The following is a 21,975-nucleotide window of genomic DNA, read 5'->3' on the forward strand; positions in this document are numbered from 1 at the left end:
GATGGAGGGGTAATTTTATTTTGATATAAAAGGGTTAATAGGTAGCCAGAGGTATAGAATGTATTTTTTTATGAAGTTGTCGTTTTAGGAATGCTTACTGAAGTGAAAATTCAATTTATTTTTCTCTTTGATTGAAATAGTAGGAGTTTTCATTCTAATTATGCAAACAAGATAAATGGTGTATCAAAGATATTCTTTTGTTTTCTATATACAATGTTCTAGTAATTTAAGTTAAATAGTTTTGGGTTCTTCATAACATAAAATTGCAATTATGTTCTAGTATTTTCTCTCTTGCAATTTACGTTAAATAGTCTTGGGTTCTTCATAACATGACATTGCAATTCTCAACTTCAGTTGAGCTAGAATCTGAGAATGTCTGTGTGTGTGTCTGTGTGTGTGTCTGTGTGTGTGTCTGTCACCAAAACTTTGGGGCAGGCTGGAGACTTCAAAAATGGTCCGATTGGGCTGAAATTTTGCACACTTGATCCTTGGGCAAATCCCTTGGGGTGTTTTTTTCATTTTTTCAAAATTTTAATTTTTGGGGCCTGGGGACGAGTTTTTAGCCTAAACGAGGCTAAAACCCAAAATGCTATATTTTTCTTAAGCCATTAAGTTTACAATTGGGCCTACGAATGATTTCAAAGATACTGAAGTTGAGCCAGTGCGGTTAACACGTTCGACAGTTTATAAATGATTTGAGAAAAATTAAAAGATCTAGCATTTTCTCTCTTGCAATTTATAAATGACTCGAGAGGTCATTTTATTTTCATTTTCATGTCAAAAAAATTGAAAGATGCATCTTGATGTATTGGATTGACAGTCTTTTGATTTGAGAACTTTTCTTGTTAGTTTTCTTGTTTAATGCTACACGTATTTTTATAAGAACAAACTATAGACTATATACTTGTTCTGAAACTATATTATAAAAACATAAGACTTTGATGGCTAAAATGTTAAGAACAAGTTAAGAACTTGGGCTTTGCAGACTCTAAAATATCCAATTTCTTAGGAAAATGGGCAAAAATTTTCGGAAAAAAGGTGAAAATAAGATATGTTAAAAACATTTTTAGGCTTCAAAATTTTTTGATTCTCTTATATAAAAAAACGTGTAACAGAAGTGAAAATTCAATGTTTGTTTCACTATTGTTTCTTTTCTTCGATTAATAAAGCCCAAGTTGAATTTGCCTGCTTCTTCAAATGGTAAAACCAGATCAAGCCATTGCTAAGTGGTCTTATTACTTTTTGATTTCTTTTTTTGCAATGCTAATAAAATGGGTTGCACAAAGAAGAAGTAATCGGATCCAAAATTTATTCATAAAAGCTACCAAAATCTTTATTACTTTCATTTATTAAAATTACACCTTTGTGTGAATTAATTTTTCGAATGGCAAACTTTTTAACTTTAATCCATAGACTGTGGAAAACATTATTTTTAAATAAAAAAATTGATAAAAAATACTACTGTATGGTGGCCCATCGTTGTAACGTCTTATTTCATTTGGAAATAGAAATACATTTTTAAACCATCTTTAAAACTAAAGCTTTCATTTTAATTCACCCTGATACTACTGAGTACAGTGATCAAAGTTCTTCTGTCTCAGACGGATTTCCGTCTCACAGAAATTTTTGTCAAAGTTTTCCGTCTCAGTTAGAAATGGTCATTTAGCAAGAAATAGTGATTTTATTCTCTAGAACAATTTCATCAAAGTTTTAAGAATTGGATTTCAAGCAGGTCTTGCATATACCTTGCATATATAGTATGACCTTCAAATTTTTTTATTTTTCAACCTATTTTAGATACTATTTTAAGAACACTCTGAGTTGTTTTAATTTTAAATTTTAGTGTCTTTCTAGCCAATCTAGGGGGTAAAAATCTGAAAATTCTCTGGCCCTCTGCCCCAAACCATGGTGGGCCTGAGGGTGTCACTGTATACCAAAGTTTCTCTATCAATAAATTTTCCGTCTCACAGGAAAAAACTGCTTTGACCACTGTGAGTAATACTAGTAGTTATTATCGGACAGCTTAGAATATTTTAACTAGTGAGTTTCTTAAAGGTCAGTGTCATAAATTTCATAGATGTTCGAAATATTTTGTCTAAAACCACCCCCCGCTGACACCTATTTTTATGAATGAATGCAATTTATCTCATTTAGGTCACTTAAGATGGTTTTATACATTTTTATTAATAATTTTAACAGACTTTATAACAGTCACATCTTATTACTGCATATTATGCAATCTTTTACAATGTGCAGATTGTATGCAGCTGTAATGAAATTTTCTATATAATCATATTATGGTCAATTTTTTTTCTTTTTACCATTATGTGGCTGTGTTAGTGGCTAGAGGAGTATTTAACGTAACCTTGATAAAAACTCAACTTATTAAAAAGTTGTAGCCTTGATGGTTTGATGAAATTGAAATTACTTACATTTTATATGATTTTTAAATGTGGAAGAATTTTTTCACGTTAAGGGCCCAGCTGGCACACAACGTTGTTTTAACGTTCATCTAACGTTATATGGACGTTGGGAGCGTTAAATAAACGTTGAAACAACGTTTTGTGCTGGCTGGGGGAGAGTTGTTACTTCTTCTGACTGAAATATTTGCGAGCTTCCTTTACTCAGATTAAGTTGTTTTGTTCGGTTATTGGCCTTTTCATAAATTATTTTATGTGCACCGACTGCTTCTTTTTGAGCCATTTTTACCAAGGTGACTTTATCCAAAGCCTTCAAGTTTTACTTTTATAAATATATGTAAACTTAACTTCTGAACTCCACTGGGAAAGCAATATTTTGAAAAAGAAATAAGCGTTGCTGGTGACGTATTTTATGAAAAGGTTTATCAAAATGTATTCACTGTAAGCAATGTTTTGAAAAAGAGGGTTGAGCGTTGCTCGTGACGTAATTTATGAAAAGGTCTATGTATAAATTTTATTTTTCTTGAACTTAAGATCAGAATGCGAGCCAATCGTACTATAATAAACAAGAAATTTCTCTCTTTTAATCATTTGCATTCTGAACAGTCTCATCTTTCTCGATAAATACTTCTGTTTGGTTTTCAGAATGTTGTAGTTTTCATTGAAAACTAATTAAATCAAGAAAGTTTTTACAATTTATTCATAAAATAACACTGTTGTCTATTTTAGATCTAATTAAATCTTTCTCCTAAAACCACCACCTTAAAAAAAAAACATTCAAAGATGGCATCCGAAATCCCAGAATGTCTTCCTCCTTTCAAAGGCTTTGCAACAACAGTGATTCATGATGGACAAGATCCAGACAAGTGGACCTCCAAAGCTGTTGTGCCACCAATCTCGATGTCCACTACCTTCAAACAAGCAGGCCCTGGTGAACACTCTGTAAGAATGACTTATTTTCCTATGAAATTGTGAAAGTTTTCATTTTGTATTTTAGGGATTTTAAGATTTTTCTCCTGAAATTTTAAAAGTTACTCTTAGGTGCCGCGCTTGTTAATTTTTCTTGTTAATCTTTTTACCCCTTCATTATAAATTGTGTATCAGCTGTCACAAGAGAAAAGTCCCTTATTTTGCTCTTAATAGCTTGGTTTTAGTCTATAATAACCTTTTTTGGGGGAGGGGTATTAAGAGGTATCAAATTCTGCCATTCCAAATTGTGAAAGATATTAAACAGGACCTTTTCTTAACAATTAAATTAAAAAATATTTCAATTTTCTTTTTTGTAGAGTTTTGTGTCTTACAACTTTTACCTCGAGTAACTTGCAGTTTGAATCATAACGATGAAGACATTTTGAACCTTAGTATTTAAAAGATAACGTCTTGGAAACGTCTTTTTACTGTCAGCCACTTGATGGATGGTGTCACTTAAGAAGGGAGTGTTTTAACATTAATTTACATTTTTTTAATTCATCCAAGGGTTATGAATACTCCAGAAGTGGAAACCCAACCAGAGATTGCTTCGAAGCAACTCTTGCCAGTTTGGAGGGAGCTAAATATGGTAAGGACTTATCAGAATATCATGTTTATTTTGCTTAATATTTATAGTGAGTTTTGTACATGCTTAACCTCCCTGGCTGCAGGGTCGGGGGGGGGGCTATAAGGTTAAGCCTCAGCTAGCACCTGAGTTGGCCCGAGACCGGTGGAATGGCTTACCTAAAAACTGCGTTTGATCTATTATACCGACCGCCATTTATCTCGAAAAAGTAATATACGCGTGAAAATGCATCTTTCCTATCTTTCTCTTACACCATAAAAACCTGTCCATTGCAACTTTGTATAATAAAACATTTCCACGTATAATCTGTTAGCAGTTTGCCTATCTACAATCAAGGTCATAATATTTGTCAAAAAAGGGAAATTCCCCAGGAAGTTTTGAAACCACAGTCGATTTGTAAGTTTTAACGCGATCTGAGTATCCAAAAGTTCAAAAAAAGTCCAATAAGGCTCAGAATATAGCCTGGAAGTCTGCCAACCCCTCCCAAATTGAAATATTCGATTAAATTAAAGAGATAGCCCAAAATCGACTTTCTCGCCGGAACTTTAAATCTTAAAAAAACGTTAAAATATCCGGAATTCTCAATATATTTAAATCATGATTGTAGTGTGTAAAAGAACATGATATCTGTAATTGTAACTTTTTATAAAACTTTCCTTGTTCTTTAGGTCTTGCATTTGCATCTGGTCTTGGAGCGACCACCATCTTGATGATGACGTTGAAAGCCGGCGATCACGTAGTTGTTTCTGATGACGTCTATGGAGGTTTGTTCCTTGAGTGTTGTGTGTTATTTATCTGGCACCCAGATGCAGAGCTTGACTCTTCTCACCTTTGGAGCTCTGAAGGCGGGAAATTTTTCAGCATCTAGAAGGTTTGGAATATGGAATTTTGCAAGACTACGTCAAGGATTTTGCAGCGGGAGAAATGGATGCGGCACGTCAAAGGTCTCTCCTCTCCTTTGGAGCTTTAGCGTGGGCGGCCGCCAATCCGCCATCGAAATATCAGATAAGTGTGTTATCGACCAGGTTAAGTATCACGAGATGACGCGCGACGATGGATGCAGTTTCTGTAGAATTCATTTGTACCACGACACTTTTCTCCAGGCTAACTCGGAAAGCAAATCCGAAATGCCTCGTGGAAAGTATCGGCGTTTCCCCGTTTTGACTTTATAAAGTGCCGTAACGCAAGCGAAGGAACGCCATCGAATAATTTCTGCTCTGGGTTGTTTAGCGATAATTAGTTTTGGCATACTATTAGCGAGGTAGGGTTTTAGCAAATTTCGTTTAAGCCACGGCATGTTTAGGAAGGAAATGATGAAGTTTCTCTCTTTGTTACCAGGAACTAACCGTCTTTTCACCAAGATCCTCACAAAGTTCGGTTTGGAGTTTGATTTGATTGATTGCACCAACTTGGATTTGGTTGAAAACACCATCCAACCAGGAAAGACTAAGGTATATCTATCTTTAATTCAATCCATTTCCAACGCAATAACTGATTGATCGGAAAATTTTGAAAGTTCTACTAATTGTATGATAACAGTATTTTAGACGGAAATTTTCATTGTTAATCGGTAATTAATATACAACGCAACTAACTAATGACTGTATGACTTTAATTCTTTAGATGGTATGGATTGAAACACCAACCAACCCGACCATGAAATGTATTGATATCAAAGCTGTTTCGGATATCGCACACAAACAAGAGGTAAGAGAACTTCAGTCAACTCTCTCTAATTCGAACCTCGATTATTCGAATCCCTCTATAACTCAAACTAAAATATTGTTATGATTCAAAAAAACATTTTGAGAAATATTTTTCAGCATAAGCTTTCGTTTTATTAAAAAACATCATCCAAAGTATTGACCCCCTCAGCTGGAAAATCATATAAAATGCCTTCTGTTATTCGAATCTTTCTCTAATTCGAAGAAAATTCTTGGTCCCTTGAAAATCGAATTAGAGAGTCAATTATATTTAGATTTAAAAATATACTACATCTTGCATCTGTCAATTTTATCAGTTTGACATCAAATCTTTCATGAGAAAAATTTTCCCTGTCTTATCGCAAACAAGAAAGGTTCAAGATAAGACTATCTATATTTAGGAGCGACAAATTTGCCATGAAAAGAACCCCAAATAAAAAAAGTGCACTTGAAATCATTTTAGTTTTAAAATTTTTATTGACATTTTAAAATAAAATAGTAAGTTTGTTTATACAGAGAAAACCTTATTGAAAAGCAAAAAATTGTTTTACATACAGTGAAAGTCAAAAATGAAAAAGAAGAAGAAAAAAAGATTCAATTATCGGCTTGTCTATCCGATACTGAGACAGGTTCTCCTATAGTATGAACGTCTTCATTAGTATTTGTATTGACCGTTCCAGCTGCGTTATTTTCGAACAAAGCAATTACTGTTTTAATGTTGCCACCTGTTGGGTTTGAATCATCTCTGGCGATATTACCAACGCTGCATTTGCCAACAAGGTTGGCTACTAGAGAATCTACGCACTCTACATTAGTTTGAATCTTAGGATTCGATTCACTATCGATAGTCTCGCATGTCTCTGTCTCACGTTTGACGTTTTCGCGTGATTTGGACTCAGTTTCGTCAACGACGCAGTCGTTCTCTTTATTGTTGCATGCTTTGCTTTGTTCATTATTTGCTTTGCTTGACCCTTTGGTGACTTCCGAGGGCATACATTTAGGGTCTGTTGTTTCAGCAATATTTTTTGTTTCCGCTTTTGTGGGTGCTGGAGTTTTTGGCTCAGCCTTTGCGTTTGCTGGAGCTTTGGGATCCGCGTTTACGGGTGATAGAGCTTTGGAATCCGCGTTTACGGGTGATGCAGCTTCTTGCTCCGAGTTTACGGGTGATGCAGCTTCGTGCTCCGCGTTTACGGGTGATAGAGCTTTGGGCTCCGCGTTTACGGGTGATAGAGCTTTGGGCTCCGCGTTTACGGGTGATAGAGCTTTGGGCTCCGCTTCGGCGGATGTAGATTCCTTGGTGTCTGCTGTGTCGGGTAGGGAATCCTGGATTGCCACTTTAGTGACTACTGGAGCTTTTGGTTCCTGCTCAGCCTTCTTCAGAGTCTTTGGCTCTTCTTGTGGGAACTCGGTAATTCTAGAGTCCACTTTATTTTGTTCGGAAACCTGGATTCTCACTTTAGCTGGTACCAGAGCTTGAGGCTCTTCTTTCTTCGCTTCTACTGGAGCCTTAGGTTCCACTTTAATGGGTACGGGAGTTTGAGGTTCTACTTTCTTCGCTTCTACAGTCTTTGTTTCTGATTTAGCTTTGGTCCCTTTCGTAGTGGCCTCTGAAGCCTTGTGTTCATTTCTGGTGACGTCAGAAGCATGACCGAACCTTTCTTTAACGCCAGGACAATCGACACCGTCTTTGCGTTTGGAGACATTCGAAGTTCCTGGTTTCTCAGGGCGTTCATTATGCTGCCCCTCGTAGGCTGCGCGCCTTGAACTGCGGCACCCAAATAAATTTTTGACTTTTCGACCAAAGGTTTTATTTTTGTAGCGAGCTACATCCATTTTGAGTAATTCAATAATCTCTTCTTTGTCTACGAGATCAACATTTAACTGCTGATTGGCTTCGTCAAGTTTGGTAATTTTCATTTCTAGAGCGGCGTTTGTTTGCTTCAACGCATCGTTTTCCTCCAAAAAGGTTGTTTGCAACGAATGCAAACCTTCATTGTCGGCTGTTAATTTGGTTATGCGGGCATTCTAAAAATGGATAATGACGTATATCAATTAGATTTGGTAAATAGACAAGAAAAAGTAGATTCAAGAAAAAAACTTAAAGTATTTTGGCGTTAGCTACCGCCTTACGCCCCACTTGTTTATACCCCCAACAATTTTTGGCAAGCCTTCAAACTCTTCGATTGAAACTATTGGCTAACACACTCATCCGAAAGATGGGTGCATCAAACCTATTTTAATCACTTTCCAAGTTTCCAAGCCATAAGCATGGATATTCCCGAATAAACCTCCCCATGCAGCTATTAATTTTCGAAAAATTTTCTGACCCCCTGCCCCATTTTAAATTTATTTTTGAAAATATTTTCAGCTTTCACAAGATGGATTGCTGGTTTTAGCTTATAATTCCCTTATTTTGGGTACAATTTCGAACCTGCTTTTATTTGGACCCCGCCCTCGTTTATCATATTTTGAAAAGATTTCGGACCCCTACTATTCGGGACCTTAGAGTATTTTTTTTATGAATTTGAGAAATACAGAATTCAGGTTAACGAGTTTTTTATTAGGAACCACTTTGCTTACCTTTCCGGCTAAGGTCTCTTCATGAGTCTTTACAAGGTGTTGCAATGTAGTACTCAAACCTAAGGTTTTTGTATTTGATTCTCGTAGACGCAACAAACTTTCACGCTTGTATTCCGCTAATTGTTCTTTCAAATTAGCGATCTTCGAATCCTTTTTATCGACTTCCTCGTCTTTATCTTTTATTTGACCTTTGGTAGTAACAGTGATAGTAATAATTATAATACCATACATTTAAAAGTGGCATGCTCCGAAAAATTCAAAAGCTTTTAGACAGCTAAGGAAGTGTTTCCACGAAAGGCCACTAAATAGAAAATTAAAAAAAGAACTGGACACAATAACATAAACAATATTATACAGCGGAGTCTCCGTAACTCGATCATGCACGGCCGGGGACACTAATTTATCCGAGTTAAGGAAATGTCGAGTTATGGAGTATAATTTATAAAGCATTTTTAACTGAATGGACCATAAAAGTTGTTCAAGATTAGGAGACATTCGAGTTATAGAGGTTCGAGTTAAAGAGATTTCATTGTAATATAATGTATAACAATATTATATGATAAATATGGAAGAATAAATAGAAAGAGAAATAAAGAATCAAAAATCACCTTTGATAAGGCTTATGGTACTTCGACATATGTTGACCTCCTTCTGAAGCTTGGCAATTTCAGCTCCATCATTAATTTCCTTCATTTGGTACTCTTGTATGAAGAAGTCTCTTTCCTGTACTATTTTGGTCAACTCGTCTATTTTCTCGGCTTCTGGTCTTTCGTCAGTGAGTGCATTCAATCGGTCAATCGATTGGTTGTTGGCAATAACCAATAATTGAGAATTGACCTGCAGGTCTTCCTTCTCTGCCGATAGCTGGCCAACAGTTTCCAAAAGGAACTTGTGTTCGTGCTCTTTAGTCGTGTATTTCTGAAAAATACAATTATTTATTGTTTAAACAACTCTATTAAAGACTTAACTTGTTCAGTGCTAATGAGATATTTAAAGGTATATAAAAGCCAAGTATAGTCTCTTAAAAGTTTAACGAATTCTCGCCAGGTTGTTAATATCAAATAAAATCAAAGTCTTAAAAGATCTCCCGTAAAGCTCTAACTAAGTATCGTAAAGGTCTAACCAATTCTCGTGAAGGGTTAGCCATACCTCGTAAAACTCTAACCAACCCTCGTAAAGCTCTAGCAAACTCTCGTAAATGCCTATCTAACTTTCTTTTAGTATCTAACTCTCGTTGAATGTCCAAGGAAGCTTTCTGTTAGTATTGACAAATTTTCGAAACTGAAAAACTTTCGAAAGGTCTTTTGTGCCCGATTCTCACTTAACGTTTACGCTAAAACAATTTTTGTTATATATTCGAACCTTAACCTTATACAAAATTTGGCCGTAAAGATTAAGTAATGATCTAAAATTTCATACCTCCAACAGGTCGAAATAACTTTTTTCAAAGTTAAAATTTTTTGGTAATCGTTTTTTCGACCGCACGTTTTTCGATAAGGTCTTATGAACCTCAATTGTAGAGGATTTAGGTCTGGCGCCTCTCATCGCTTTGTTTGCCCTGCTTGTACTGGCTGTTGGCTCGGTTTTTTTGCAAACTCCTTCACTTGATCGCGATTCGTGAGAATTGCTCACCGCAGATGAAACTGGTGTTGTACCGACCTCGCTCGATGCTCCCGGCTCGCTGACTGCACCATCGGGTACGTCCGCTTCGACCGCAGCCATCTTGGCCTCTGACCTCTCAGACTCTGCTATCTCCTCTTGTTGTGCTATTTAAAACTACTATACTATCAACGACTTTCTTTGAAATCTTCTTGTATTTATGTTGTTGGAAACCTGCTGTGAATGTGATACCGCTACTATTAGTTGCGTCTGCTTTGTTTATCTGCTTCTTCACTTCCTTACTGCTATGATCCGAATCCAAGATAATATTTTTCTTCTTCAACATATCTTCATGTTGTCATAGAATCACCTTTTAATTGACGTCACTTAACTCATTTAACGTCAAAAATTTAAGGTATATTTGACGTCAGTTTGCTTTTTTGAAAAATCAAAGATGGTAGACTAAGCTTCGAGAGTCTTTTTTATCTCTCGTGAATTCTTGACACTTATAGCTTACAAAATTATAAATGTTTTGCTTTTAAATAGTCAATTGACCGACTAAAAGGCGGTTTACACACACCAATCTTGTCGGCGTTATTTTTTAATCCTAGATCTACCCCCTTGATATATTATAGAAATTCTAGGGAATCTTGCCTGGGTGATATTGTCCCGATATCACACCTGAAAAAAGATTATGACGTAACGCGACGTATCCATGAATATATTCTCAATCGCTGCAAAATTTCAGATATCGTATGAATGCAAGCACTTATGATACGTAATTCTCCCTTTGATTTCATAAATAAACATCAAATTCTCTGAAAAGATCTAATTCGCCATCTTCGAACGATTCGCGGCAATGTTTTTGTCTCGCTTATCCAAATCGCTTCGCTAAAAATGTGGTGCACTTTGTATGGGCTATCTAGGCAAACCAAAACAAGTTGCTGTGGTCGAGGACTGGTTCTTTAAATCCTCCCATCTTTAGGCAAAGTTTTGTTTTGATAATATTTTATTATTTTGTTGCCGTACTAATGTTTATATATTTCTCCTTTTTCAGGGTGTGATTGTTGTTTCAGATAATACTTTCATGTCACCTGTTTTCCAAGTAAGATATCCTTCTTCATTTTATAGTCGGTTTCAAGTTTCCGAGATTACCTTCTCAAAGCATTGTTGCCTTTAATGGAGATGCTTACCCCTGGATATCGTATTTTTTTACTTGAAAAGACACTTTACCCTCTTGGATATCCACTTTTGAACAAAAATCGTTAACCCCCTGGATATCCGATATCCTCAACAGGGGGCACGGACTATTTCTGGAAAAGCCCAATTAGTGAGAGAGGACTGTAAAACTTTTTCTTGAATTTTATAGAGACCTCTGATGTGGGGAGCTGATGTTGCATTTGCATCTGTCACTAAATACATCAATGGTAATATAACACGCTTTATTGTACGGCCTATACCAATTAATTTTATAACGGTTTTAACACCAATTAATTTTGTTAAAATCAAGACAAGGTAAAATTTTGCTGCCGTCGAAGCAAAAAGTCCAAGCTCAAAACTAGTATAAACGAGTATAGTAGTATCTTGTCCAGATAGGATCGTCCAGATAGAATCCTGTTATACTATATGCTCCCGGTTATACTTAGCTCCAAGGGGTTATAAATTTACTTCAAATAACCGGGAATCTACTGTAGATTCTGAAGTTATACAAAAATTTTGAGTACACTCCCTCCCTGATTATCAACCAATTCTCAAAGAACTCTCCTGGATGCTTGTCAATTTTTATAATAATGATTATTTAATACATCCCCTTCTCACAGATCCACTGGGATCCTTTCCCACTGGAAAAATTGGCTAAAATATCGCCCCCGGTGGAAATTATACTCCAATTTTTGTTCCCACTGAAAGTTATTAAATACCATTCCTCACTGCAAAATATTATGCTATTTTTCCACTCCCCACTGAATTTTATGTCTTGAAAACAAAAGAATTCTTTTAATTGTTTTCTCAATATAGGTCATTCTGACTCTGTTATGGGATCCATCGCTACCAACAACGAAGAACTTTACAATAATTGCAAATTCCTTCAAAACGGTAATAATTGGAATGACCTCAATGAATGTCATATCTTTTTTAATTAGCAGCTAAATCTATCTCCAAAAGCCTTCATTTCCATGTCTTCCAGTAATAGTATAGTATTGTTGCCATTCCACATGATTAGTAGTGTTTGCAAGGGGTCCCTTTTTTATCAAAACTATTAGCAAGCTTAGCTTTTCATAGTGATTCTGACCTCCTCTCAATACCGTTAACTTACCTTTAATAGCGAGTTTATGTATTTGAGATAAATCGAGGGAACGGTATAGTTGACATGTCTCTAAAATCACCGTCCACTTTGCTCGACGACGGTAAAAACACCAAAATACTGTTGTCTGTTTAGTCGAGCAAAGGCAATATAGAGCCGTACATCAACTATCGACCTTTTTTGTATCAATTTCACTTACCGTTGCCCTCGATATCCTCCGATACATAAACTCGGTAATATTGTAAGGGTTAATACATTAACTTCTGTGATTAACCTTTGTTTTTCCCCATTTAGCATGTGGAGTTGTTCCCAGTCCTTTTGATTGTTACCTTGCCAACCGTGGTGCTAAAACATTGAAAGTACGCATGCTTCAACATCAAAAGAACGCAATGGCCGTTGCTAAGGCTTTAGAAGCTCATCCATTGGTTGAACGTGTTTATTACCCAGGTTTGTAAAATCTATCCATCGAGCATTATATTCCATTTCTATTGGCAAATGTAGCCATTGAATAATTTCTGATATATTACATCTATACCAATCTATTACCACGGCAAAAAAAAAATTATTTTCATACTTGTGTATATGACTTGACCAAGATTAGCATTGTTTTTGTTTCGAAAGTAACAGGCGAGTAGTAGATGAACACATCAAAAGCCCTTGGAATAGTGCATAATTATATCATTATTGTTTAAAGTGCTGATTGCCTGAAATTTAGGCAAAAAGGGCAAATATCTGAAATGAAAGAAAATCGTCCTCAGTCGAGCTCGACCACCCTTGGGTGTAAGCGGGAAATGTTGTAGATAAATCCGACAACAACGGAAAACGAGGGCTGGGGGCTCAGTCCTCCCACTGCGAAATCCTTGATGGGGACTTGAGAAAAATTCCGTAATCTAAACCTTTCAAATGTTAAAAATTTCTACTTTGACTACTAGATAAACACTCGCACCGCGAAATAAATACCGTGAAAAGAATTTCCGTGAAAATAAGCTCCCTTATAGTATAGAAACTGAACACCTTTTCTTTAGGATTGAAGAGCCATCCAGCTCATGAATTGGTCAAACGACAATGCACTGGCTTCAGTGGTATGGTTTCCATGGTGATCAAAGGAAACTTGGAAACCGCTTCTAACTTTATGAAAGCATTAAAGGTACGAAGAAAAGGGTAAAGTACCCTTAAGGGAAATTAATTAAGTCCAACGAAATGACATTTTTATTATGAATCTGTCAAAATTTAGGTTGAGGTTGAGGTAACCGTGAAAATTGATCCCGAGAAAAATAACATTGCGTACTTAAACTCAATGAAGCTACTGTTCTGGTAAAAGAAATCGTAAATTTTGACCTTTGATATATTTTAAAGGGGATAGAATCTCGCGGCTATTAAATGCTGAAATATATTAAAGGTTGTATTGTATATTCAACGTTGTAGAAATTCATTTTTCGAATTACGGAAAGATTAAAGTTATAGAGAGTAATTTGAACCACTTTCCAGCTGAGAGGATGAATATTTTACATTAAAGGAAGAAATTTTGGCGGGAATTTAATTTGGCGGATTTCGGCCAAATCCGCCAAATCCGCCAAATTTTCTTCCCGCCAAAATTTCTTCCTTTAAGGTAGTTCCAATAACAATAAGAATCGAATGAGAGAGGGTTGACTGTATTTTGTTCACTTATATTTCAGGTGTTCACTTTGGCCGAAAGTTTGGGAGGATTTGAGAGCTTAATCGAGCACCCGTAAGTATAGTGTCATATTCTCCCAAGAATCACCCATCTTTAATTTTCACTCTATTACGAAGACTAACTATGCTCCACTCCAATTATACCCCTTGCCTTTTTATAACACTTAACGAAAGACAATCTACGCGATACTAAATACCTCCTAGTAAATTTCGTGGTTCATAAGGACCAGTCAATTCTGGCTTAAGAATAGCTGTTCCTATTTTTTTCGTAATTTCCATGCTTAAAGGTTCTTAAAGTTTTCCTCGAATGTTTTTGATAAGCTACTATATTGATTTATCGAGACTGAAAAAGCTTTCTTAACCATTCCTAAATCTTTGTTCTTCGAATTTGAGCCTCATAATGTTCTTATGAAATCGTACTTATAAAATAGCTTATAATAATTAAAGATATCTATATAATAATAGCCGTACACGTCTGAAGCCTTTTTTGCACCGTTTTTGTTTTCGATAGCGATTTATAGCTTGGGATGTCACAAATTAATTGCAAAATAGAGAGAAAACACAGCATTACTCCAAACACATTTCGTCAGTCATCATGTAAATTATACGATAAAAGATGATTAACAATAAAAATTGATGATATTTTCCCAACGGATATGACTGGGTTTGAAGGCTCTAAATGTGAAGCTGATAACTTTGCATCGAAGGATAAAGTTGATTTCAAACGTCTTTGGCGACGTCTGGGACCGCTAGTTAAAAAAATGAGTTGATTTTTCTTCTAGTGCTATCATGACCCACGCTTCAGTTCCAGAAGATCAACGAACAAAACTCGGAATCACAGATACTTTCGTATGTTAATTTTTTATTCTTTCATTTAAAATATCTCATTCTAAAGGAGCTAAGATTTTTTGGGTTAGATCTCCTTGTTATTCATTGCAAGGTCACACGTTTTAAACTTTCTGTTCATACTGCATTTTAACTTTTTTTATTCGTTTTCAAGAAATATAAATCATAAGTAAATTCCGTTGAAAAGGAACTTAAAGGTTTGTATAGTTTAAACACAACCTCGTCACCGTGTATCCCAGGCTTTATTTACGTTACTGATTGACGTGTGTAGCGCTAACAGTAAGCATAAAAAGCTGATAATACGCAGGGAACGAGGTTGGTTTAAACATAGATGTTGTTAAAATTTTGACGCAAATTTATTCATTTTCTTCTAGTTGAGAATGTCAGTTGGGCTAGAGGAAGCAGAAGACCTCGTCGCTGATATTGAACAAGCTTTAGCTGCTGCCAACGTAAGTGTTAATTCGTTTCTTTAATTTGTTCTCGTTAGGTTATTCTCTCAGTTAAGGCCATGTTTACACGTCACATGTAAGCGTTATTTCGTCTCTTTAAGACCAAGTTCACACGCTACTTTTCCGCCTCGCTCTGAAACGAAATGAAGTTATTTTATTGGTTAAATTCAATTGTCATTTCTAACCAATAGAATGGCTTTATTTCGTTTCTGAGTGGAACGGAACCGTTGTCTGCCAACATGGTCTAATTAACTTCAAGTCACTATACGAATACGAATACGTCAGTGTTCGGTACAATTGACGCTTTCTAATTTGATTTTCAAGGGGAGTTGGACTTTCATCGAAAAATGTAAGCGTCGTTTATGAGAGTTTCTTGTTGACGATATTTCGCCAGTTGATTTTTTTAAACTATATGAGCACACGCGGGCGACCTCCGTGATATACACTATGCAAAAATTCTACTTACACCTCCCTCCCCCCCAAATACATTGAACGTATGTAGACGCAAATCAAGTGATAAGCTAACAAGTTTGAACAGAAGAGGAAAACCATACGATTCTTGCTTAATTATTTACTCATTCATTGACTCGTTCATTCATTCATTCATTCATTCATTCAGTCTGAAGATCCCCCAAACAAACGACAAAAGATTGCATAAACAAAACACGCACACACACTTCTTATAATAAACAGGTACTCCCTCTCCCACCCTGACTGTCACTTCTTTCAGTAGGTCACAGAAAAATGAGAAAATGAGAAAAATATACATGAGAGAGATATACATTTTATGTCATTTCCAGTCAATGTTGAAGCCAATTTAAAAAAAAAGTTATCTTTTTTTACGTAATAATGAATTAGAGGATTCTCTTTAAAAAAAGATTGAAAACTCGAAGAGCTGTTACAATCTGCTCTCTTCTTTCGCAGAGGGGGGACTGAAAAAATATTTTGTAGTTTAATTTTTTTCTTTTTTTTTTTTCATTCTTAGAATTAATTTTGGGTGACGGTTTGTAATTTTTTTGGTGTTGACGAAAAAAACGACTGAATTTTATTTATAAAATGGACATGTCTAATTTTATTTTTTAGAAAAAGAAAAATCTATTTTATTTTTTATTTATATCAGCAATTAAAATCCAACCAAAAATATTGTAGGTATTTTTCAGTTGATGATTTGTTTTTTATGAAAGTAAGTTTGAAAAATTCGGTTTCAGGTTTATGTTTTAAAATTTGCTTTTTGAGGGACACTTTTTATCATTGAAGGATTATTTTCCCTGTTTTTCTATTTCTAAATTTCCTTTTTCAATTTGGAAACCTTTCACACTTAAGAACCATGATACTAATTTTTAGGGATTTCTAGATTTTTAAAGAATAATAAAATTGATAAAAAATTTAAAGATAAAGATCTAATTGTGACATTGCAAAAAAAGTTTTTTTCCTGTTTGAAACCATCCCCCATTTAAATCTTTTTCCTATTTAGGGTTGAATTGAGATATTTTAAGCGTTTAGTCACCCAATGCTTCAGTTTTTTACATAACAGCAAGGCTAAAAAACGCCGAGAAATAATAACAATTTAAGAACAAAGCTGAGCCTGGAATTTCTTAATTTCAAGTGAGTCAAAAAATAGTAAAAGTTGGATCGAAACTTAAAATACTTCTATGGTATGCTTAGATCTTTATTGTTACGTTGTTCTAAGTTTTCTAAAGCTGGGTCATTCCATTAAATTTCCATATAAGGGGGGGGGGGGGGTGTTGGACGAAACTTTTCGAAATGTGTGATATCCACTGGAAAATGTCAAAATTTGCAAAAAAAACCCTTGGTTAAAATCATACTTTTACCCCCTGAATATTTCAAAATAATTTTTTACCCCTGGAAAAATGAAAAACACTCGTTTCAAACCCCCTGGATTCTCACATTACCCCCTGAAAAATTTATTCTAAGTGTTAGAGGCTTTGTTTCTATCATGACTTCGTCTTATAAAGCACCACAAAATTTATTTAAATCAGCTAAAGGTGCTTCCCTATCATGAAAACTTAATGCCGATAATCTTGAAGGAAACGCCCTAATTATACACTCTGTCATTCAAAATCAAGTGTTATCTTCAAAGCCCAGATTGTACCTTTTTTTTTCATTCTTTTTTGTCTTGGTGAAAAGGTGAAAACATTAGACCTTAATCTTTGTTTGTTAGATATTTTGTTCTTGCCTACACTTTTTTCTTTCATAAGAACTCGGCTGTTCTTATTTTTTGACACATTGAGCCTCAAATTGTTCTTATCCTGTTCTTATTGTAAGGTGAAACTGAGGTATTTTACGATTTATACCCAATTTGTACTACTTTGACCCCTAAATTATTTGAAAAAAAAATTGAGTAATTCCAGGCTCAGAATTGTTCTTAAATTGTTCTTAGTTTTTGGTGATTTTGAGCCTCACTTTCTTATAATACTGTTCTTATAAAAGAAAAATAGTGTATGATTTAATAGTGTAAGCATCTTATTTCCTTCCTAGAAACCTTTGAGTAAAATTTGATAAAATCTGAATAGATCTTTTTAAATTTTTCTGGATTTTGAAATTTCCCTATCTAATATCACCTATCCTTTGTATTTATAATTAGGACACTTAATTTATCTCTCTTTATCACCCTATGGGTTTGAAGCTGTAACATCCTAAAGGTTCAAGGTGTCTATAGTACACTTTTTTTATAAGAACCAGTAAACTTTTGTTGAGGCTCGACTTTTCTAATTTTTTCGGCACTTAGAGCCTGTAATAGTTCTCATCCTCTTCCTGAGGCCCAGTCAAACTGAGGTATTTTAGGCTTTATTTATGCACAACTTTTAAAAATGCAACCCTGGAATTGTTTGAATTCAACATGATCAACATTGTTCATAAACTGTTCCTATAAAGGTCTAGCATCATCCTATTGTGCTTTTTATAGCGAGTACATGAGTTTATAAAGCTGTAACACCTAAAAGTGGGAGGTGTTTGTGGTATAACGGGATATATTGTAAGGGTGTAAGGGGCAGCTGAATAATTTTAAGGGTATGTTATCTAAAATTAGCAAACGTAATTTAGCTGTCCTTGTCACCCTATGGGTTTAAAGTAAGTTGTGACGCATTAAAGTGCAATCTGTGTGTGGTTATATAAAAGCCAGCTGAGTAATTTTGCGGGGCAGTTGCAGTCAAAGTGATGTCATGTTTGGGTGTTTGAAACGTAATCATATTTATTCTCAATAAACCAAAAATTGTTTATCAAAAACTACAGTTGAAATATGTTTTTTAAGCGACTAAATTTGAGTTATAATCTTAATGGCCCCTATAATGTAGGTTTGACTTTTTTTTGCGATTTTTCCAGGATTATTTTTGACACTGGATTGAAATCTTGTATCGTAGTATCACGAGGGGGAAATTTATGTAAAAGACCGTTCAATCATATCTCGCTCGGGTTTTTAGAAGAAAAGTAATCTCAGGGTCGTATTCATTATTTAGCATTATCTCACTATGTATTCAAATCTACATCCTTGCTTCCTGAGCTCAGGCAAATTAAGGCACGTCCAAATTTATCTTAATTTTTTATCACCGTTTCCACGAAAATGTTCCTATTATTGATATGCAACTTTTGTCCAAATTTCATGTTTTTACCATAAGCCGAACTTGAGTTATTCAAAAAACAAGTTTTGCTGACGTCAGCATTTTTTGGTTTTTGCCTAATATCTTTTTTTGGGTGAAAAAATTAATTATGGCACAGCAATTCCAGTGATCTACACTCCAATACGCTTCTTTCGATGTATGAAGTGATATGCTATGACAAGTGGAAACGGTGATAAAAAATTCAGGTAAGTTTGAAAAATCTGGACAGGCCTTAATTTGCCTGAGAGTGTATTTTAAAGGGATAGATGGATAGAATTGCGTAATAAATCTAAACCTTTTTTTGGACCTACCTGATCCATTGTCCCGATGGTCGTTTGATTATTCACTGTTTGTAAGCTATCAGGTAGGTCCAACTAACTTAATAGTTTTAAAACATGCATTTTCTTCTTCTAAAATTCTCTTTAGTTTGTAAAGTGCCGCGAAGTGATGAAATTATTTTTAATTCTAGGTGTGTGATTATTAAGAAGATAAGAAAATATCGACCCGTAGAAATCTAAATCCTCTTTAAATTTTATCTAGCTCCTATTTTTCTTATTATTAGTATAATATCGTTCTAAAGAATATTAGATACATAATTACACTCTCCCCAAAAGGATTATAAAGGGGGCACTCTCCCTTTTTCTTTCAAAATTGTAATTGGATAAAACTCTCTGACTCTCTCCTCCATTTTCTATTTTAAAAATAGTTGGTACTATCTAGATATGCCGCAGATAAAAATATCTTTTAATGAGGCTAAAAGCCTGTGGCATCAGTCGAGACGTGATCTTCAACTAAAGTACCTACCATGTTGAAAATCGAGCGTCAGTTGATTTTAATGGACGGTAAGAAGTAGTGTTGTAGGAAGCATTTTGATATTAGGGTAGGGTATATAAGTTCAGTGACACCGTGAGGGCCAACCATAGTTTTGCCCAAATGGGGAAATTTTGAAATCTAGAGCTCTAAATTGACTAAAAACACACTCGAAAAACTAAAATAATTCGAATAAAGGCAAATTTTAAAGGTGAAATACTCCATTTTATGAAAAAAATCACTAGTAGAAATTATGGGGGGGGCTAAGCGTATGTGGTTGTTTTGCTACCAAAGAGCTATTTTACAAATCGTTTACAAATCTAGAGTCTTTTTTTCATCGAACTAATTTTTTTGGTAGACATGACAAACTACAAAGAATTGTTTGCTGAGGTATTTGTGGCTAAGGTGGCACAGCAGAGCACCCATCTTGCAATCTGAAGGCTTAGCACATTCTCATGCAGGCAGACAGTATTTGGATCAGTAGCTAAGCCAAGCGTTAAATTTTTGTATTTAGATATTCTTGTCTTAATAAAAAATTGAAAAATATATTATAAAATTTTTTTTATAGAATCTAGAAATCAGAAATGGAATTCACTCGGTCAACAGTTCACAGTCTATTGATCACAGGCTACAGTTTAACAATCGCAGGTGGAGTACCGGCTAATATTTTTATTTTGTATCTATTCATACGTTACAAGGAAATCCAGACTTTCTCCAACTCCTTGTTAATTTCCTTATCCATTGGTGATTTGTTGACAAGTGTTATTTTATCACCCTTCACTGTTGCTGAGATTCAAAAAGTTCAAAGCAATCTGATTCAAAATTTGGCTCGGTATTTGACTGGTTTGATCGCTATCTCCGGATATACTTTGATCAGTATATCTTTTTATCGGTTTATCAAGATTTCACAAACCGAATTTCATCAACGAATCAAGTTGAAGAAAGTTCTACTATTTGTGGTACCATGGTGTGCACCGGCCCTTTACATTGCTACCAAACGTCTAAATAGGGTTTTAAATAATTTCATCGTTATTTTGAGTATCCCGGCGTGTTTCTTGATCGTCTATGTGTATTCGAGGAAAACACAAAACATCTTGAAACGGAACTGGGTGGACGCACAAAATGACGTCATCAAACAAAAGGCGTTGAAGCGTAACCAGAAAGCGTTAACCCTCATTAACTGGGTGGTTGCCATGACATTTCTCTCTTCATCCGGTATGGTTGTAATGCGGTCTATTCTGATAACGGAAGACTTTATTGATCCGGAAAAATGGACTTTAATCGAAGCTTGGGAATATGAGATTACCCAAACAGGCCGTTTAGTATGGTGCATCAATGCGATTGTAAATCCATTGTTATATTTTTGGAAACACCCAATGTTTCGAAAAAAAGCTAGCCTCGTTTTGAAGAGAAAACGTTTGAGGTTGGTGATGCACCCCAAAATAGCTGTTGTGGAACCGACGGATCATGGTGGTGAATGCAAACACGAAAGCGCTACCGATGAATATTCCAGATTCTCTTAACTTTTTGTCATATTTCGATCTTATTATAAATGATCCGAAGGGCAAGAGTTAGCCTAGTTAACTAAGCCCGTATTCATCAGGCTATAGGACACACGGCTAATGGCAATATAGTGTTTTCGGTGCTTTAAAGATTTTTTATATTTACGGATTTTAAGTTTGCCTTGGAATTATTCAGTCACAACTTACCACCAGATTTATCCTGAATCAAACTAGCTTAGATTTCTAGGCTAGGCTAGAGTGGAATCTTAAATATTCTCAAGCAAGAAAATATAAAACAAGTTTCTTCGTTTCCATGCGGCACATTTTTTTAAATCTAGTGGTAGATTTTTATTTACAATCTATCGTTTGTTTAGCGTTAAAAGCCGGGGCCGTGAGTTTCAACGGTTCGCTCAGGGAAAGGTCTCTAGCCCCTCTAAACTAAATGCCAAATGATGCAATTTTCCATGACAAAGGATGGTCACACCAGACCAGCTTCGGGACTCTAGGCTGAATGCCAATGATATCAGTATCCATGTCAACGGATGGTCTCACAAGGCTAGCTTCTCGATATCCCACAGGAGCAATGATGAACAATAAAATCCCTTTTCACAAACTTCTGCACATAGCAACATCTACACGTTTTTTGATAAGAACATCCACAATTCGTAAAGCATTCGGATGTTCTTAACTTTTGTCCTAGAAATGTTCTTAACCTGTTCTTATTTTCGTCATTTTTCGGGTATTTTTGTCCATATTCCTAAGAAATTAGATGTTTTAGGTTCCACGAAGCCTTAAAATGTTCTTAACTTGATCTTAACATTTTGGCCATCGAAGCCTTATGTTCTTATATAGTTTTTTCTTATAAAAAAACGTGTACCTTATTGGAACTAATTTTCGCGGGAACTAATTTTCGCGGGA

The 21,975-nt window shown here is 35.3% G+C and overlaps 3 protein-coding genes across 4 annotated transcripts; 2 read left to right on the top strand and 1 right to left on the bottom strand.

Moving 5' to 3' along the window:
- Positions 1-3,139: 3,139 nt before the first annotated feature.
- LOC136801640 (cystathionine gamma-lyase-like) lies at positions 3,140-16,204 on the top strand. 2 transcript variants are annotated; one of them, XM_067058282.1, is made up of 15 exons: positions 3,140-3,362; positions 3,897-3,978; positions 4,644-4,739; positions 5,314-5,426; positions 5,599-5,682; positions 10,915-10,962; positions 11,227-11,284; positions 11,874-11,951; positions 12,454-12,606; positions 13,185-13,306; positions 13,836-13,888; positions 14,616-14,682; positions 15,054-15,128; positions 15,748-15,821; positions 16,114-16,204. In XM_067058282.1, the coding sequence occupies exons 1-14, from the start codon at positions 3,204-3,206 to the stop codon at positions 15,784-15,786; spliced, it is 1,227 nt and encodes a 408-aa protein (XP_066914383.1). In that variant the 5' UTR covers positions 3,140-3,203; the 3' UTR covers positions 15,787-15,821; positions 16,114-16,204. The 2 variants fall into 2 exon arrangements, with proteins under 2 accessions (XP_066914383.1, XP_066914384.1); XM_067058283.1 differs by lacking the exon at positions 15,748-15,821.
- Positions 6,273-10,052, bottom strand: LOC136801770 (neurofilament heavy polypeptide-like). The gene is made up of 4 exons (XM_067058437.1): positions 9,678-10,052; positions 8,867-9,176; positions 8,259-8,446; positions 6,273-7,703 (listed from the first exon to the last, which is right to left on the bottom strand). Exons 1-4 carry the CDS (start codon positions 9,978-9,980, stop codon positions 6,273-6,275), a joined length of 2,232 nt encoding a protein of 743 aa, XP_066914538.1. The 5' UTR covers positions 9,981-10,052.
- Positions 16,205-20,139: 3,935 nt separating the features above from the next.
- LOC136801791 (trace amine-associated receptor 9-like) lies at positions 20,140-21,078 on the top strand. Its single transcript, XM_067058457.1, has one exon. The coding sequence runs from the start codon at positions 20,140-20,142 to the stop codon at positions 21,076-21,078; it is 939 nt and encodes a 312-aa protein (XP_066914558.1).
- Positions 21,079-21,975: the final 897 nt, after the last annotated feature.

This window comes from Clytia hemisphaerica, unplaced genomic scaffold, assembly GCF_902728285.1.
Source record: "Clytia hemisphaerica strain Z4C2 unplaced genomic scaffold, Clytia hemisphaerica genome assembly, whole genome shotgun sequence".
NCBI lineage: Eukaryota > Metazoa > Cnidaria > Hydrozoa > Leptothecata > Clytiidae > Clytia > Clytia hemisphaerica.

Bases quoted from the DNA above. Each gene is read 5' to 3' on its own strand.
- LOC136801640 (XM_067058282.1), top strand. From the start codon at position 3,204: ATGGCATCCGAAATCCCAGAATGTCTTCCTCCTTTCAAAGGCTTTGCA. The intron at 3,363-3,896 runs GTAAGAATGACT...AATTCATCCAAG, and splicing joins CAGGCCCTGGTGAACACTCT to GGTTATGAATACTCCAGAAG. The intron at 5,427-5,598 runs GTATATCTATCT...TTAATTCTTTAG, and splicing joins TCCAACCAGGAAAGACTAAG to ATGGTATGGATTGAAACACC.
- LOC136801770 (XM_067058437.1), bottom strand. From the start codon at position 9,980: ATGGCTGCGGTCGAAGCGGACGTACCCGATGGTGCAGTCAGCGAGCCG. The intron at 9,177-9,677 runs GTATGAAATTTT...TGTATTTTTCAG, and splicing joins GTTATTTCGACCTGTTGGAG to AAATACACGACTAAAGAGCA. The intron at 8,447-8,866 runs GTGATTTTTGAT...TTACTACCAAAG, and splicing joins TACCATAAGCCTTATCAAAG to GTCAAATAAAAGATAAAGAC.
- LOC136801791 (XM_067058457.1), top strand. From the start codon at position 20,140: ATGGAATTCACTCGGTCAACAGTTCACAGTCTATTGATCACAGGCTAC.